This window comes from Capra hircus, chromosome 2, assembly GCF_001704415.2.
Source record: "Capra hircus breed San Clemente chromosome 2, ASM170441v1, whole genome shotgun sequence".
Taxonomy (NCBI): Eukaryota; Metazoa; Chordata; class Mammalia; order Artiodactyla; family Bovidae; genus Capra; species Capra hircus.
In genome coordinates, this window is record NC_030809.1 from 10,537,038 (window position 1) to 10,556,293 (window position 19,256).

The window sequence follows — 19,256 nt, forward strand, 5'->3', positions numbered from 1 at the left end:
TTATCTTTTAGAGATGTATACTACATCGTTTATGGGCAAAATGATATGATCTCTGGAATTTAAAAATAATCCTTTGGGGTTGGGGTGGGGGTAAAGATGAAGTAAGATTGGCTGTGGGTTCATAATTGCTCTTGTGGGAGGATGGATACGGGGGCTCCTTACATGGTTCTCTCTACTTCTGTTTATGTTGGCAAATTTTCACAATCGAAGAGATGAAGCCATGTCACCTCCTCCCAGAGGCCCTCTCAGTTTCCTCAGAGGGTGAGCTCCCTCCTCTGGGCTTGTCAAGCCACCTGTCACGCAGAACTGCAGTCCAGTGGCCTGCTTCTTCCTCTAGAGGGCAGAGTGGTGGCCTTGGGTCGCTCTTATCTCCCCAGGACAGGGTTTCCGCGTGAATGAACAGATGACTCTTGGTCTGGGTTCATTTGTGGTCAAGCAGCTCAGTCTCCAACAAGCACTCAAGTTCCTTTGATGGCAAAGGCCGGACAGTTTCTACAGTCTGTTCTCCTGGGGTGGGGCAGCATGAAAACTCCGAAAGTGGATATTTGCTGGTTGGTGACTGCAGCTGAGTGAGTTTCCAGTTGCTGACTGGACTGACCGACACGCTCTGAGGAACTGGCAGGACTGGTGCTGCTTCTTGCGTGAGAGTCCAAAGGCCTGGCAAGTGCAGCTCCTGGGGCAACCCTGCTCACACCCCCCTGGGCAAAGGAAGAAAAGCCAGAGGAGCCAGAAGCCCTGAGTGTCTGGAAACAGCTGGTGACTGGACGGGAAGTTCTGCTCTGACACGCGGCCATCAACACCTAGCTAGGAAGTCTGTGGCTGGAACAAAAGCTCCCATCAGACAAAACCCCAGGATGAGGCTGCCTGAGGTGCTGATTTTCCTGGCCTCCTGGGGAGTCGCCAGAGCTGCACCAGGTAGGTAAGCTGAAAATGTTGCTAAGAATAGCAAGACAGGGAGCTCAGCTGGGGAGGCTGGGGGAGAGAGTTAGTGGGTGGAGGGTGTGCTGTTTGAGCCTAAGATTGTTAGGTGGAGGTGATGGCTGGCCACGGAAGGAACATGGACATCGTTCAGGGCTGTCGGTGTTTAAGAGCCAGCCAGCTGGTAGAGGTAGAAGGTAGCAGGCACATTCGTGAATTCATTCAACAAATATTGGTTGAGTAGCTCTCAAATCTAGTATTTTATTGGAACTCTGTGGAGGCATTTTACTAACCTCATTCCTTTTTGGATCTGGAACACATTCTAGAATTTCCTAACGGAGTTCACTGTTGTTTAGAAATCTGCAACTGGAGAAGGGAATGGCAACCCATTCCAATATTCTTGCCTGGAGAATCCCATGGACAGAGGAGCTTGGTGGCTATAGACCATGGGGTCGCAGAGTCAGACACGACTTTGAGAATAAACCACAACCCCAGGGACCTGCAAGGGTTTCTTTTCTGCAAATGCCACCAGCAGATTTTCATTTTGTCAACAGTGTGCATGCACACACTACATGGATCCGCATCATTTATGGTATAAATTGTATCCTTGCTAGATTTCTCCCATCTCTCACTTAAAAGGACATTAGATTAGCAAATGATACAAAAGCTTTGTTGTTTTGTTTAAGACAAAGGCGAGCTTTCCTAAGCTTGAACTTATAGTTCTTCAAAACAAAAACAAGACACAAGAGCTAAAATGTCCTGGACAAGAAGAAATTATTTTGAACCGAAAAATGAATCATGCAGTATTCTTGGAACCAGGGATGTGGCAGAAAAGAAACAAAATTCCAGTGCTGGTGAAGCCTCCCTTCACCTCAGGAGAAACAGACTAAAAGACACATGGACAAAGAAATACATATTCCAGGAAATAACAAGGGTAAGGAGAATAACAAAGCAGAATAAAGGAGTAGGGAGGATGGGGGAGAAAGATTACTTAAGGGGTAGCGGAGAAGAACTGTCAAAAAAAGTGACATTTGACTAGAGACCTAAGGCAGCATGGGCGAGAGCTATGTGGATGTCCAGAAGAACATTCCAGCAGCAGAGGACAAAAAGTTCACAGGCCCTGAGCTGGATGCACAGGACATATGTGTGAGCAAAAGCACGAGGCCAGCGTGGCTGGAGCTCAGAGAATGGGGGGATGGCGGGGTAGAGGGATATGGATGTTGGGAGATGATAGGGGTGGGGCCAGGGGCTGGTGCCAGCTCATGTGTACACTTGTAGACAATTTTAAGAACACCAAGTGAGGGAATTCATGGGCTGTTTGGTGGTTAGAACTCCATGCTTTCACTGCCAGGGTTCAATCCCTGGTCAGGGAACTAGGATCCCACAAGCTGGGAGGTGCAGCCAAAAAAAAAAAAAAAAAAGTATATAAAAACATGCAAAAAAAGGAAAATAGTCAAGAAGAGCTAACATTTATTTTCTGAGTACTTACTATATACTGTGCTTATGCTTTGTGCTTGACATATATTGTCCTTTTAAAACCCATTTGAAAAATGAAGTGAAAACACCTCCTCTGATTTTTATAGTCCTTGTAGTGGTGGTTTAGTTGCTAAGTTGTGTCCAACTCTTGTAACCCCACGGACTGTAGCCTGCCAGGCTCCTGTGTCCATGGCATTCTCCAGGTAAGAATACTGGAGTGGGTTCCCATTTCCTTCTCCAGGGGATCTTCCTGACCCAGGGATCAAACCCGGGTCTCCCGCACTGCAGGCAGATTGTTTACCATAGTCCTGTAAAGTAGGTACTATTACCGTTATATCCATTTTGTGGATGAGGAAAATGAGACCCAGAGGGGACACAAAACTCCACAGCTGGGAAGTGGCGAGACCAAGTTCGTACTCAGCTACCTTTCCACCATACACTTTGATGGGTCCTCTTGGGATTGTGGGTACTACTTCCTCCCCCCTCTTTCCTTCAAACTTTTCTGGACTGTATACATCTATAATCTAAAACTGGAGTTAAATTTAAAAAGAATTCCATAACACCTGTCAGTTTTTTCAGAATCTGAGTCTCTTCCTGAAGTGCAGACTTTTGAGACACCCAGTCAGATAGCCATCACCCTTGCTTTGCATAAAGCCATGGAGTTTCTACCTGCACCATCCTTAGCCAAGAACTTGGGTGGGGCGCCAACTTGCTGGTTTCATCTCCTCCCACACAAACCAGAGGCTACACAGCATTTATCCCTCAGCCTCTAACTGCGACAAGCCTACAAGTTCTTTCCGTGGGAGCCAGTGTGGGAGGCAAACATTTCCCTGAAGAATGACGAGCCTGCCTCTTGGAGCTGCTGTGAGGCGATGGCAATCCACACAGCTAACACAAGTGAAGTGAAGTGAAGTGAAATGAGCTCAGTCGTGTCTCGCTCTTTGCAACCCGGTGGGCTATATACTCCATGGAATTCTCCAGGCCAGAATACTGGAGTGGGCAGCCTTTCCCTTCTCCAGGGGATCTTCCCAACCCAGGGATCAAACCCAGGTCTCCCTCATTGCAGGCGGATTCTTTACCAGCTGAGCCACAAGGGAAGCCCAAGAATACTGGAGTGGGTAGTCTATCCCTTCTTCCAGCTAACACAAGGGGTCGGTTTTAGCAAGTTAACCCTTTGTGTTTTGCAGGGCAGTGGTTTACAGAGGAGGAGTTATAACTGAAGTGTTTGGGATCATTGCTTAGCATCAAAAATGATAGCTTATTATTGTTATTGTTATTTAGTCACTCAGTTGTGTCCAACTCTTTGCGATCCCATGGACTATAGCCCACCAGGCTCCTCTGTCCCTGGGATTCTCCAGGCAAGAATACTGGAATGGGTTGCCATTTGCTTCTCTGATAGCTTGTATGCAAATCTAAAAAAAAAAAAGTCCAAATGAACTTATTTACAAAACAAGAACAAACTCACAGAGAACAGATTTATGGTTACCAGGGGAAAGAGAGGGGATAGATTGAGAGTTTGGGATTGACATATACACACTGCTGTTTTTAAAACAGAAAATCACAGACTTCCCTGGCAGTCAAGTGGTTAAGGCTCTGTGCTTCCAATGCAGAGGTCATGAATTCGATCCCTGGTCAAGGAACTAAGATCTTGTGTGGCACAGCCAAATATATATAAATATATATATATATATAAAATAATAAAATAAATAAATAAATAAAATAGATAACTAACAAGGACCTACTGTAAAACCAAACCAAAGCAGAAAACAACAACAACAGCAAAAATCCCCACAAAGGACTAAAGTAAGGTAAGTAAAGTCGCTCAGTCGTGTCCGACTCTTTGCAACCCCATGGACTGTAGCCTACCAGGCTCCTCCCTCCATGGGATTCTCCATGCAAGAGTACTGGAGCGGGTTGCCATTTCCTTCTCCAGGGGATCTTCCCAACCCAGGGATCAAACCAGGGTCTCCTGCATTCCAAGCAGACACTTTAACCTCTGAGCCACCAAATTGGGACCAATGTTGCTTTATGGTGGGTTGTATGCATAACAGATAAGTCACGGAATCATAGGCAGTTAAAACTGATAAAACAGATAACCTTTGTGCAATACACAGATGTTATGCTTCAGAAAAAAGAGGCTCCAGAAGAGAAGAAAACCTGAGGTCCAAGGGGCAGAGCAGCCCAGGGATTATGCACTCAGGCTGGTTTGTCCACTCCGTGGCCATCCACCCCTTTTCTACTAGTATCGTTGTCCCCATTTTACAGAAATGGGAACACGGAGGCTCAGCTGAGGAAATCTCTTGTTCAAGTTGCCATTGAAAGTGTACCCAGGATTCAAAACAAGATTTCTCTGATTTCAAATTTCATGCATGTCCTTTCAAAAAACAATCCACTGCCTTAAGCCAGAAAACCTATGTACTACCTTTTAATATCTATGTGACCTTGAGTCTCTATTTCACTATCTGTAAAATAAGGATAATACTATAGGAGGAGAGATTAAATAAGGTGAGCTCATGCACTTACACTGCAATGTGCTATAAAAGTTTGAGACCTTTTTTTTTTTAATATCTAAGGTCACATGGCTAGCTAGTGGCAAAGTGCACTGTGATCATTTCTTTTCAAGTACAGTATGAATCATAGGTCTACCACTAACTAGCTCAGCTTCCTCATCTGTAAAATGGGTATGATAATAGAACGTATTTCATCATTTTGCTGTGAGGCTACATAGGCAGAGGGCTTGGCACAGCATCCGGCCTTCAGTAGGTGCTAAATAAATGGCAGGTGTTTTCCTGTCTTCCTCTTCTTGTCTCTGACCATAAGCAAACTCACTTTTCAGACACTTTAAGACTGTCTTAGACTCTAGGAATGATTTTTTCATCTCCTCCACCCCAACATGAATCAGTAAAAAGATCTCACATTATATATGATTTTTAATGACTTCTAAAAATAATTTTTAAAATATATTAGCTATATTAATTGTGTTTATTTATTTGGCTTCCCCAGGTCCTAGCTGCAGCACAAGGGATCTGCGGTCTTTGTCGTAGCATGCAGGATCTTTAGTTGTGGCAGGTGAACTCTTGGTTGTGGCACGCGGGATCCCATTCCTTGACCAAGGATTGAACCGTGGCCTCCTGCATTGGGAGCTCAGAGTCTTAGGAAGTCCCTACTTTTTAATGACATTTAAAAATGTTGCATTTGAAATATATTGTTGGTTTTGATGGCACAGATTTTTCCCCTTGAACTTTGGAACCAATGCATTTGTTTTTTTCCAGGTCTCAGACATTTCCATGGGCCTTACAGAGGGATTAGGCTCTGGGTTCTGTATCTGTTGTCCCCAGTGTACAAAGTTAGCCTGGTGACACCTTGGTGAAGCAGGAGGGCCAAGAGACTGTTTTGCCTGCCCAGGCACAGGGAGCAGAGTTGAGCTCTCAGAATTAAAGCTAGAGGGTACGCTGTGCCTGCCAGCCCTCTGCTCAAGTAGAATCAGCCCGGAGAGGACAGCATTTGTCTTCACATTGTTCCTGGCCCTGGCCTTTCACCTGCAGAGGACAGCAGCTGAGTGGGTGCTGGAGCAGGCAGGAGAAGGACACAGCCACCCCCCTCATCCCATCTCCCTTCCGTGGTGAAAGCAGAACTGCCGGATCCCCAGTGATCAAATTCAGAGAAATTGCTGCTTTGCATTGATGAGGGCTTATGCATTCTCTCATATTGTCTTGTTTTAAACCTCACAATAACTGTGAAAGGTAGGGGGCGCTGTTGTTGCCATTTTACAGATGAAGAAATTGGCAGTCAGTTCATCCAGCTAGTGAGCACTGGAGCTGGAATTCCAAACAGGTCTGTGCCCTCAACACTCACTGTACTTGATGCCAAGTTATTTATAGTCTCAATGATTAATGAATAATAATGATAGCTAAGATTGGTACCTTTTCTTAAAACTCAAGGATTTTGAGAATACATTCTTCCTGTAAAAGATCCAAGCAGTGTGGATATAGAGTTTCTTAATTTTCATGAGATTTCCCCAGATGAGGTGTCTTCATGGTAATGTTTGAGAATCTCTGGTCCAAAGGATAAAGTGTTAAAGTGCCCACCTCCCCACACCCTCCCAGTCTCACTCTGGGTCCTGGGGGTAATTGCCAGGGACAGTGTTGTGTGGAGAGTCCTCTGGACAAACACCCCTCCCCACTTTTTTTCTGGTTGAACACAGTGATTTATTTGAAAATATTACACTTTTTTTTCTTCAAATACAGTAATAGAAGGGATTCCAGCAAGTCATATGGAGGGAGAGGTTGAGGGGAGTGTGTAGGAGGAGAAGGAGGAAAAACATTATGGGAAGCCCACCAGAAGGGTTAGGCAACCATATTGTGTGTGGTTAGAATTGAAGGTGGATAGGGACTTCCCCCAGGGGGCGCTAGTAGTAAAGAACCCACCTGCCTATGGAGGAGACAAAAGAGACTTTTGGATACCTGGTTTGGGAAGATCCCCTGGAGGAGGAAATGGCAACCCACTCCAGTATTCTTGCCTGGAGAATCCCATGGTCAGAGGAACCTGGCGGGCTACAGTTCACAGGGGTGCAAAGAGTCAGACACATTCTGAAGCAACTTACCAGCATGCAGGGACTTCCCCAGTGGTCCAGTGGTTAAAACTCTGCTTTTTAATGCGGAGGGTATGAGTTCAATCCCTAGTCAGGGAACTAAGGTCTCACATGCTGTGGAATGTGGCCAAAATTTTTTTTAAAAATTGAAAGTAGATAGACACGGCCTCTCCCTGCTGAATGGTGCACTTGGAGAAGTCCACAACTGCCTCTGAAGTTGTCTAGGCTTCGACTGACTGCACCTCTTTTCCCCACCACGCTACTCTTTTTTTGTGAGTTGACCAATAATAACGTCAAGGAGCACTTTTCTTTCTTCCGTTTTAAAAAAACACTTAGTTTTTAATCTATTTTGGCTGTGCTGGGTCTTTGTCGGCACACACGGGCTCAGTAGTTGTGGCACATGGGCTTAATTGCGGTACGTGGGATCTTAGTTCCCTGGCCAGGGATTGAACTCGGGCCCCCTGAGTGTGGAGTCTCATCCACTGGACCACCAGGGGAGTCCCAAGGAGGACTTTTCTACCAGGGCCATAATCTGTTATTCAGGAGAGATGGCTCTTCCAGGTGAAGCCGTACACCAGTCTTCCAATGACCAGCTTTGCTGCCTAAGGCACAAAGGGCACTGAACATCCAATAGCTCACTGTCCTCACTTGGAGCTTATCCTCAAAGAGCTTGACTTCTAACTCATTTTCATTTGAGGCAAAAGCATTAGGAGAGTTGATCCTAATATGCTAGCAACTGTGAACCCCAACTTTATGAAATGAAATATCATTTCTCAGCTACTTAGCCATATTACTTAACCTTAGTTAGCCTTTGCCCATTTGCAGGAAACTCAGTTGAAACCAACCCTGACCACCCCCTGCAATAACTCAGTGCCTCTCCAGACCATGATGGGATGCTATTTGCTGCACTTGGACCAAGCCTAGGTGCAAAATAATCCCACAAATGCCCTTTTTACCCTGTATTGGAAACACCATGTAACAGTGGGAAACCAGGAGGGTGGTGGTGTCAAGTGCCAGTTTCTCTAGCTGCTAAGACCACAAACCTAAAGTCCTGTGTTTTTTCATCATTAGATCATTAGTGGCTACAGGGATGGCTCTGAGACTGATTTTTTTTTTTTTTAATTAAAAAGTAAAGGGACTTCCTTGGTAGTCCAGTGGTTAAGAATCCGCCTTGCTATGCAGAGAACATGGGTTTGATCCCTGGTCGGGGAACTAGGATCCCACATGCCTTAGAGTGTGCCCATGTGCCACAACTACGACCTGATGCAGCCAAATAAATAAATATTTTTTAAAAGATCTCTTGGGGAAAAGAAAAGTAGAGAAGGAAGTTTTTATTTTAGTAGAACTTTGTCTAACAATGGGGTCTGAGTGACACAGTGACACGGCCTGTATCTGGCTGGTGTCAGTGGGTGTCTATACTTCATGAGCAAGACTCGGAGAGAGCTTGAGGGACCAGGCAAGGAGGTTAACTGAAGATGTTAACTGACAGCTTCCAAGGTTGCTTCCTATAGCTATATCCTGAGCACCACACACTGCCTTTTCTATAATTAGTCTCTTAAACAACTATTTCATTCCACTGCTTCCCAGGGCAACCAACCAAGACCACAGTGAAAGTAACAAGAAAATACCTCTGAGAGTAAAACTCTTACAGTTAAATAAAATAAAAATGTTAATTCACCATTGCATTTATTTGTCAGACAATTGTAAGCCACTGCAGGGGACAAGTGAAGCATCGTTATCTCTGTCCCCTAGGAACTTTTAAAATCTAATTGGGAGGAAAAGGACACACCAATTGTAGTTTAAATATCTTCACTGATTAAAAAAAAAAAAAGGAAAAATAGAAAAAAGTATTTAAAAAGTCATTAACTTTTTCATCGGGTTCCTTATAAATGTTTCTCTTCATTTTTATGTGCTTTTAAAAATAAAATGACTACCACACTACATATATAGTTTTGTAGCCTGCTTCTTTGCTTAATTTTACTTACCAGGAGAAGCAGAAAAGGAAGTCTTTATCCCCCCTTCCAATGTTCCAGCATATATGATAGATAAAGGGTTAATGTTATACAGACAAGGGCTCTCACAAACTAAGAAAAATAATGGAACACCTCAATAGAAATAAAGAATCTGCCTGCAATATGGGAGACCCTGGGTTCGATCCCTGGGTTGGGAAAGTCCCCTGGAGAAGGGAAAGGCTACTCTAGGATTTTGGCCTGGAGAATTCCATGAATAGCCCATGAGGTCGCAAAGAGTCAAACATGACTGACTGACATTCACTTTCTTTCTTTCAATAGAAACAGGCAAAGAACACACAAGTAGAAAAGTCACCAAAAAAGAAATACAAGTGGCCAATAAACATATTTAAAATATTCAGATTCACTAGAAATTCAAGAAATGCAAAATAACTAATGAGATCTCATTTTTCACCAACCAAATTGGCAAACATTTTTTATAATATTCACATCTTCAGTGAGATATCTAGTACATGAATAAAAGCCTTGAAATGTTCACATCTTTCTCTACTGGAGTTTTTATTCTTAAGAAAAAAAGCACTATAATCTATAGGCTAGCACAGGGAACTCCCTTAACACTCTGCAATGACCCACGTGGGATAAGAATCCAAAAGAGGTGGGTACATGCATCTGCACAACTGACTCACTTTGTTGTCTAGCAGAAACAAATGCAACATTTTAATCAACTTATACTCCAAAAAAATGTTTTTAAAAAGTAAAGAAAGAAAAAAGCATTATAATTTACAGTGGGTAAAAAAAAAAAAACTGAAAGAAATATAAATATTATGTAGCATTAATTCAGTTGAGTTCAGTCACTCAGTCATGTCCGACTCTCTGCAATCCCAAGGACTGCAGCACGCCAGGCTTCCCTGTACATCACTAACTCATGGAACTTGCTCAAACAAACTCATGTCCATCGAGTCGGTAATGCCATCCAATGATCTCATCCTCTGTCATCCCCTTCTCCTCCTGCCTTCAATCTTGCCCAGCATCAGGATCTTTTCCAATGAGTCAGTTCTTCAAATTAGGTGGCCAAAGTATTGGAGTTTCAGCTTCAGCATCAGTCCATCAGTAGCATTGATTAAATTATTGTATATTCATCAGTGGGCTTCCCTGATAGCTCAGTTGGTAAAGAATCCACCTGCAATGCAGGAGACTCCAGTTAGATTCCTGGTTTGGGAAGATCCGCTGGAGAAGGGGTAGGCTACCCAATCCAGTATTCTTGAGATTTCCTTGTGGTTCAGCTGGTAAAGAATCCGCCCGCAATGCGGGAGACCTGGGTTTGACCGCTGGGTTGGGAAGAAACCCTGGAGAAGGGAAAGGCTACCCACTCCAGTATTCTGGCCTGGAGAATTCCATGGACTGTATGGTCCATGGGGTCACAAAGAGTGGACACCACTGACTTTCACATGAATAAAATATGTACAGAAATTAAACATCATATTTTCCTTTTTTAAAATTTTTGTTGAAGTATGATCGATCTATAGTGTTGTGCCAATCCCAGGTGTGAATCTGGGAAAAAGTGAAACTGCTGTACAAACACATAAATCCACTCCTTTTTAGGTTTCCCTACCACACAGGCCATCACAGAGCACTGAGTAGAGTTCCTTGTGCTACGCAGTAGGCCCTTATTAGTATCTATTTTGTATACGGTAGTGTGTGTGTCAATTCCCAATCTTCCAGTTTATCCCTCCCCCTCTTGTTACCTCCCCCCAACCATAAGTTTATTTTCTACCTCTGTAAATCTATTTCTGTTTTGTAGATAAGTTCATTTGTACCCTTTTTTTTTCTTAAGATTCCACATATAAGTGATATCATATGATATTTGTCTTTCTCTATCTGACTTCACTCAGTATGAGAATCTCTGTGTGTTAGTCCCTTGGTCGTGTCCCACTCTTAGCAAGCCCAAGAGGTTTAGCCCACCAGGCTCCTCCATCCATGGGATTTTTCAGGCAAGAGTACTGGAGTGGGTTGCCATTTCCTTCTCCAATGAGAATCTCTAGGTCCATCCATGTTGCTGCAAATGGCATTGTTTTGTTCTTTTTAATGGCCGAGTAATACTCCATTGCATACATACCACATCTTCTTTATCCAGTCCTCTGTTGGTGGACATTTAGGTTGCTTCTATGTCCTGGCCATTTGTGAATAGTGCTGCAATGAACATGGGAGTGCATGTATCTTTTCAAATTATCTTTTTTTTCTGGGTATATGGCCAGGAGTGGGACTGCTGGATCATATAATAGTTCTATTTTCAGTTTTTTAAGGAACATCCATACTCTACTCCATAGTGACTCTACCAGTTTGCATTCCCACCAACAGTGTATGAGGGTTTCCTTTTCTCCACAACCTCACCAGCATTTATTGTTTGTAGGCTTTTTGATAATGGCCCTTCTGACTGCTGTGACCAGTTTTTATTTGCATTTCTCTAGTAATTAGTGATGTTGAGCATCTTTTCATGTGCTTTGGACAGGCCCTTTCTTGTTCACTGTCTTATTTGATGGTTATAGAGAAGTAGACCAGATGTCAAACACCCTCAGCCCAACTGGCTTGCTCAGAGTCCTCAGCCTGGGTTGTTGCTGTTGTTCAGGCACTCAGTTGTCTCCAGCTCTTTGCATCCCCATGGACTGCAGCACGCCAGGCTTCCCTGTCTTTCACTATATCCCGGAGCTGGCTCAAACTCATGTCCATTGAGTCAGTGATGCCATCCAACCATCTCACCCTCTGTCGTCCCCTTCTCCTCCTGCCTTCAGTCTTTCCCAGAATCAGGGTCTTTTCTAATGAGTCGGCTCTTTGCATTAGATGGCCAAAGTATGGGAGCTTCAGCTGCAACATCAGTCTTTCTAATGAATATTCAGGATTGATTCCCTTTAGGATTGACTGGTTTGATCTCCTTGCAGTCCAAGGGGCCCGGGATGAGGAAACCCAGTAACCTGCCTCCCTCTTCAGGGTCCTTGTGCTCACCTTCTTCTCCATGACATGATAATTAGACCTCGATTCCTTACAGTCTGTGACTAATTCCACAGAAGCCTGTGGCTCCGTTCTCTTATGGGTAGCATAGATGTACCATGAAAGCATTCTGGGATCAAGCACTCTGACACTGTAGACAGGGCAGATGTCCAACAGCCAAGTCAACAAGATAATTTCATGTGTGAGAGTGCTCTGAAAAAATAAAATGGGAGGGTCATTTGGAGTCACCCAGCTAGAGACCAGATGGGTGGGAAGAAGTGGAACTTGAGCAAAGGCAGTCAGAGAAGTCTTATCTGAGGAGATGATTCTCCAGCTGAGACCTCAATGAAGAAGAGAAGGCAGCCGTGCGATGACCCGAGAGGACTGGGGAAAGCGGCAGAGTCACGAAAGAGGTCCTGGGAGGAGAGCGAGTGGGCGGGGTTGGGGCCAAGGAGAAGAGGAGGGGTCTATGGTCGGCTGCCACAGTGAGGAGACTGGAGCCTGAGGTCTGCCCGTGTCTGAACCTCTGGCCCTCTCCGCCATTCTTTCCACTCTCCTGACTGCTCCCAAAGTCAGGCCTTTAAGGCTGTGGGCATAAAGGCAAGCATCTGCACACACACACACACACACATACGCACATGCACACGCACGCACACGCACACTCACGTTTGCACGGAGAGGTCATAGGAAGCACAAGGGAGCCTGGAAGGAGTTCCAGTTCTACTCTGACTAGTCCGGAACTTGCCAGAAGAGAGAAACACCAACAGCTGACACTCGAGCCGCAGACAAGGAGTTTCTGAAGTGAAGAAATGCTCATTGAGAACTTTGAGGGCTGACATCAGAGGGGAAGAGCTGCTCCACGTTTGTGGTTTGCTGAGAAAGTGCCTGCTTGAGGCAAACGGATGACCTCTGTATGGTCTGCAGAGGAAGCAAGGGCCCCGCGTGCCAGACAGAAGGAAAAAGTTTCTCAAGCTTCCATAGCCAACCTGGCCGGCCTGACTGGAAGCAGGTGCGACCCACTTACCGCCATCGGCAGGAAAGCCCCCCAACTCTGCCCGCTTTCTTGATGAAATGGGATGGTTGCTTTCTTTTCTCTTCATTAGGATGTTGCCCCTGTAGTTGTAATTTCAAATATGTTAGTGATCACTATTCGTGTGAAAAGTTTCACTTCCCCCCATTATAGACAGAGACTCTCAGTTAGGGTAAAAACTTAAAATGCAGGCATAGACGATCTACAAAAGGAGTTAAAATAAAAGGCATTGATTTTACCCCCTTAGCAAATCACATTTTCCTGGGAGTGATTAGGGAGCCGAGGACTCCCCCCGCCTCCACCCTCCTGCGCCCCCGCCGCTGGCCCCCAGCGTTTACCATGTGATCCTAAGCACGTTGACCTCTGAACTTTCATCTCCTTATCACCAAAATGGAAAGGGGATAATGATCAATCCCTTCAGGGCTGTGAGGAGGATGATTATATAATGATCGAGGGAGGGACCACGGTTTGTTTAATCAGTCGTGTGCACCTTGTTATGAACAAGTTTCTGATTCTTTCTGGAGACCAGGTTTAGATCAGGAGAGGTGGGCCAAAGCTCAGAAGCATCAAGGAGTGAGATCAGGGTCCAGACTTTACCTTTGGTTCAGAGTCACTGGGGGAAGGGAGGCAGGGAGGGTGGAAAGAGCGGGGACTGGCTAGCCAACCCTGAAGGCAATAGAAGGCAGACTCCCAGGCCCAGGCCCATTTTACTGGGATGGGTGGGTGTTGACTGTTGGTGCTGAGTGACACAGGAAGTGGAGGAGGAAGTGAGAGCAATGGTGGAAAGTGAGGAAATTCTGGAAACAGGAATTAGGGGAGAGGCCAAACCTGTTCAACCTCTCCTTCAATAGGCATGGTTGAAACCACTTACACCAGGCCCTGTGCTGGATGCAGATGAGAAAGCCACTCCAAAGCCCGTTTCTTTAGATTCCCTTCTTTGTGTTACACCTAGAGATTTTTGGCGTTTCACCTTATATCCAGAGTCACTAACAAGTAGGCCCACAATGAGAAATTCAAGCCAGTCTGAAATGACATTCCACCTTTTCTGGTCTACTACTCATAAACACCATTTCCACACATTTTTGTTGTTCAGTAGCTCAATCATGTCCGACTCTTTGTGACCCCATGGACTGCAGCACGCCAGGCTTCCCTGTCCATCACTATCTCTGGGAGCCTGCTCAAACTCATGTCCGCTGAGTCAGTGATGCCATCCAACCATCTCACCCTCTGTCATCCCCTTCTTCTGCCTTCAATCTTTCCCAGCATCAGGGTCTTTTCTAATGAGTCAGCTCTTTGTACAGGTGGCCATAGTATTGGAACTTCAGCTTCGGCATTAGTCCTTCCCATGAATATTCAGGGTTGATTTCCTTTAGGATTGACTGGTTTGATATCCTTGCAGTCCAAGAGTCTTCTCCAACACCACAGTTCAAACACATCAATTCTTTGGTGCTCAGCCTTCTTTCTTTTTTATTTCCACACGTATTCCCCAGCTTTTTGCTGGTATTAATTAGCAAGATCTTATGATGCCTTTGGTGTGTAAGCCTTCTCCCAGATTTTTGTATATGTTTCCCTAGAGCATAACATTTAGCTCTAGTTATTGGCTCAGAGAGGTGAAGCATCTCACCCAGAGTCGCACAGCTAGTACGTGGTTCCAGAGCCTGGGTGTTTAACTCATCTTTACTTTAAAACAAGCACTCTACACAGAACTCCTGAAGGATTCCTGAAGGTCATACAGTCCAATCCCTCCTCCTGCTGCTGGGAACACTGAGATGTGGGGAGATAGAAAGGGTCTTGTCAAAGGTCAGAGGTCAGGGACAGAACCAAGCCTATTTTCTGTTCTGCTCAGCGCCTCCCTGGGCAAAGCCCACCCTGGATTTGGAGAAAACTTCCTTTCACCTGTGTAAACTCCCCTCTCCTACCCCAGGGTTCCCCTATCCCTCCCCAGCCAGGCTCAGGGAGGAACCCATATTAGAGGGGTCTCCTTGTCCCTGCAGGGAAGTTCTGGCACATCTCTGACCTGCACCTGGACCCTGACTACAAGGTGTCTGAAGATCCTCTCCAGGTATGCCCGTCTGCAGGCTCCCAGCCAGTGCCCAACGCAGGCCCCTGGGGCGACTACCTCTGTGATTCTCCCTGGATCCTCATCAACTCCTCCATCTATGCCATGAAGGAGATCGAGCCAGAGCCGGACTTCATCCTTTGGACTGGGTGAGAGCCGTCACCGCAGCTACCCTTCCCTGGCCACTGCGAGTGCCCCCGGCCCTCCTGGCACCTGCTCCAAACCATCTCCCTTAGTCCTCACACCAGCCCTGTTGCAGAGAGGATGAAACTCAAAGCTTGTCCATGGGAGCCTGGGCCTGGCTGATTCCAGGGTCTGTGCCCTTGACCTCGTGTCTCCCAGACTCAGCAGAACTTGGCGTTCACTGAGGCTGGGGACACAGTCATGGCATGCTTGGGCATGTGGGGAAGTCCTGGATTTCAAGTCGGGGGATGAACCCTGCTGCCACTCCCACCAGCGTTTAGGGACTGCGAGCCTCAGAGACCCAAATGCAGGGAAAGGAGAAAGTTAGGAGGGCTGAAGGTGGGTCAGCATTGGGACCAAGTGTCCTGGCCAGCTGTGGGCCACCGCTGGCTGCCTGGCCTTGGGGGTCCTCCCTGGTCAGAGCTTAGCCTGCAAAGAGAGGGCTTGAGGGGCAATTTCAGCTCAGCCGTCGCGATGCCATTTCTGCTACTCCTCCAAGGATGCTGCTGTAAGTCCTTCAACTTCCCTCAGCGCTCGTGGTCCCCCCTTCACTCACTTGATCCTTCCCTCCCTCTCTTGGTAGATCAGCCTGCCCTGTGCTCACCCCTGGGCAGACATGAGGGAACAGAGATAATAGGGACCCCGACCCTCCTTCAGGGAACTCAAGGTTTCCTGGGTGATAGAGACGAGGTCGCTGACCATGCTATCCCAGCAAGGAGAGGGGCACTGAGCAGGTTGGGGAGTTTCACAGGGCACCTGACTCCCTCTGGTGAAACTGGGAGGACTTCCTGTAGGAAGTGGTGAGCTAGAGAGCAGGTGAAGAGGGCTGGGTGGAGCTCTGGCTTCCCACGCCCTCTTCTAGCCTCTATAGACACTTCCATAAGGTGGAGCAAACCCACGACGGCCCTAGCTGTCACTCACTGTGACATGGGAGTGACCGGAATGACCCTCACATGGACAGTAGTGGGTGGAGTAAGGCTGGACCCTTAAGAAATGTGACCGTCTCCCAGAGAAGCCTGGGCAGTTCTGGTTTCCCGGGGCTCAGGAATCAATCCAAGGAGAAAGTGAGTTTTAGGCCATGACTCTGGCCCCCTGCTCCCTGAGAAATGAGTAACATTCTAAAAGACATGCTCCCTCTGAGAAATTCACCATCCTTTAACAGAAAAGCATGATTTTTCTGGGAAATCTCTGGGATTTGCAGAGGTTATGACACTGGATGAGAGGACCTCTAGGGCCCCTTTTAATTCTTCAGTTTCTAAGAAATTTGGCCTCTCCTGGGAGACTCGCAATCCCTTGGGGATTAACCTGTACCAATTGAATATGTTTTCTATCACACAGAATTAAATGTTCCAGACTAGGGGAAAATGGAATTTTGTTCTGATGTCTTTGGATTCCTGGCCTGTCCCCAGGGAGGACAGGGCTCCAAGGCCCCTCCTGCTGTCCTCATGAGGGTGTCAGAGACACTGTAGAATGTAATGGATGTGAGCATAAACTCTGGAGCCGGGCTGACTGGTTCAAACCCTGGCTCCACCACTGTCTGGTTGTATACTCTTAGGCAGGACTCTTCACCTTTCTGTGCCTTGGTCTCTTTATCTGTCAAATGGGATAACAATAGAAGCTCCACTGTAGGGTTATTATGAAGAATAAATGAGTGGAAATGGGTTCAACACACGGCAGGTACCTGGCACAAAGTGAGCCAGTGTGGACTGCCAGTAGTGGTCTCCGTATGATTCAGCTAGTTAACTGCCCCTGGGAGTCTTGGGGCACAGTTGCTGTGCTCAGTCCAGCAGAGTCCTCAGGCTTTAGATTGTGGGGGCTCCTATCACTCCCAAACCTCCCTTCCTCCTTCTTTCCTCAAACCTCCCTTCCCTCTTCTTCTTCCTTCTTGCTGCACCTTTCTAAGATGGATCCAGGAATTTAGGTCTGTCAAATGAGGGGTCGGGTGGGGGCTAAATGGTCCTGGGGCAGGCCCTGGACCTGCCAGAGTACATCCAGATGCTTTATTATGAAGGCAGATCCACACTCCTCAGAACCCTTGGGGCAAGGAATGAACTCAGATCGGCTTCTCCACCCCACCGAGTCAATGATGCCATCCAACCATGTCATCCTCTGTTGCCTTCTCCTTTAGCCTTCAATCTTTCCCAGCATCAAGATCTTTCCAATGAGTCGGCTCTTCGCATCAGGTGGCCAAAGTACTGGAGCTTCAGCTGCAGCATCAGTCCTTCCAATGAATATTCAGGGTTGATTTCCTTTAGGATGGACAGGTTTGATCTCCTTGCAGTCCAAGGGACTCTCAAGAGTCTTCTCCAACACCACAAAAGTATTAATTCTTTGGGGCTCAGCTTTCTTTATGGTCCAACTCTCACATCAGTACACAACTAAACCATAGCTCTGAGTATATGGATCTTTGCCAGCAAAGTGAAGTCTCTACTTTTTAATACTCTGTGTAGGTTTGTCATAGTTTTTCTTCAGAAGAGCAATCATCTTTTAACTTCGTGGCTGCAGTCACTTGGCACAGAGATTCCGGAACTTTCTTTGTTGAAGCCCCACAGATACTCTGAAGTTCCATATTGTCCCTATTTTACAGATGAGCTCGTGGAAGTTCAGAGAGGCTAAACAACCAGCCCAGGGACCCACAGCAGGTTAATGGCAGAGCCAGGGCTTGAGCTCTGCCCGGTGTGACTCCCAGCTCCAGCCCGGTCCCTCCCTCCCAGTAGCTGTCTGAGGCCCAGTCCTGCAGCTGGTCTGGGCAGGGCTGGCTTCTCACGGTGGAGCCGTCCCTTCTTTCCTTTGCGCCACTTCCCGAGCTGCTTGTGTTTTGCAGCGATGACACACCACACGTGCCCAATGAGAGGCTGAGTGAGGTGGCCGTGCTACAAATAGTGAAGCAGCTGACTCAGCTCATCAGGGAGGCCTTTCCAGGTAAGATTGCGTCCTGGGTCCCCATAATGTTCCCTGACACCCAGGCAGTGCTTGGCACAGCGGGAGGAAAACAGCACCAAAGTGCAAAGGAATGACCTTCCCCCACGATGATGATGGCTGCCGGCCAGGTCCCGCACCAGGCGCGTCACAGCAATCAGGTCTTACCTTCCAGGAACACTGTAAGGGACATGAATGAGAGCTTGTCCGCTTGTGAATACACACAGAATCCTATTAATGGTGTTAAAAACCAAATTCAACTGAGCAAATCTGAAGATCTATTTGACTTTATTCAAGAATTCATGACTCAGGCAGCATCCCATCTAGAAAACAGAAAGGAGCTCCAGGGACTTCCCTGGCAGTCCAGTGGTTAAGACTCTGTGCTTTCAATGCACGGGGCCCAAGTTCGATCCCTGGTCGGGGAAGTAAGATCCCACATGGTGTGTGGTACAGCCAAAAAGAGAAAAAAGATGGGAAAAAAAAAAAAAAGGAAAGGGGCTCCTAGGAGCTGTACAAATGGAAGGTTTTACAGACAGAAGAGGGTGGAGGAGAAAGAAAGATTCTAGCAAAAAGGGATTGTTTCAGGCAAGGTTACCTTCCTTTAGGGGAAAGGTGGGATCTGTCCAAGATTTCCTCACTAGTGCTCCCTAATGTTAATTCCATATTGACTGTTTAAAGGTCACATTCTTGGGAGAGGCTGAAACTTGTTAGGTTAGGTATTAACTTGGTTAACATTTGGTTTGCAGACCTAGGGTTTAGCACAAGTAACTCCATTTTGGACCTGTTTCTTTTTTATTAACGGAAATGCCTGACATTTCACTGGTTTCTGTCCTGCCTGTATAACACCAGACTTACAGCCCCTTCTCAAGACGTCTACAGTTACTTTTAGGCATTGTCCCTGGGAAAGTCTCACGTGGGCTTGCACACAGCCTTTGCGTCCTGCTATGGCCCTGGAATTGCCATCTACTCTTCTCAAACCATCTTGGCTGCTGGGACTTCTGGGAGATGCAGATTTTCGGCCAAAGTGCTGTTTTGTGGTGCATCCAAGGCCTTCCGAGCCTGGGCGAGCAGCCAGGACTGTGAGTGATTATGGCCGCAGCCCCGCAGGACATGACAGGAAGACTG

The 19,256-nt window shown here is 46.5% G+C and overlaps 1 protein-coding gene across 1 annotated transcript in view; it reads left to right on the forward strand.

The window, feature by feature from the left end:
- The window catches only part of SMPDL3B (sphingomyelin phosphodiesterase acid like 3B), a 31,707-nt gene continuing 12,834 nt past the window's right edge, over positions 384 to 19,256 (forward strand). Inside the window, exons 1-3 of the mRNA XM_018056857.1 lie at positions 384 to 915; positions 14,965 to 15,178; positions 18,037 to 18,134. Coding sequence (XP_017912346.1) covers positions 855 to 915; positions 14,965 to 15,178; positions 18,037 to 18,134 — 373 coding nt within the window. The 5' untranslated portion in view covers positions 384 to 854. The remainder of the gene's footprint in view (positions 916 to 14,964; positions 15,179 to 18,036; positions 18,135 to 19,256) is intronic.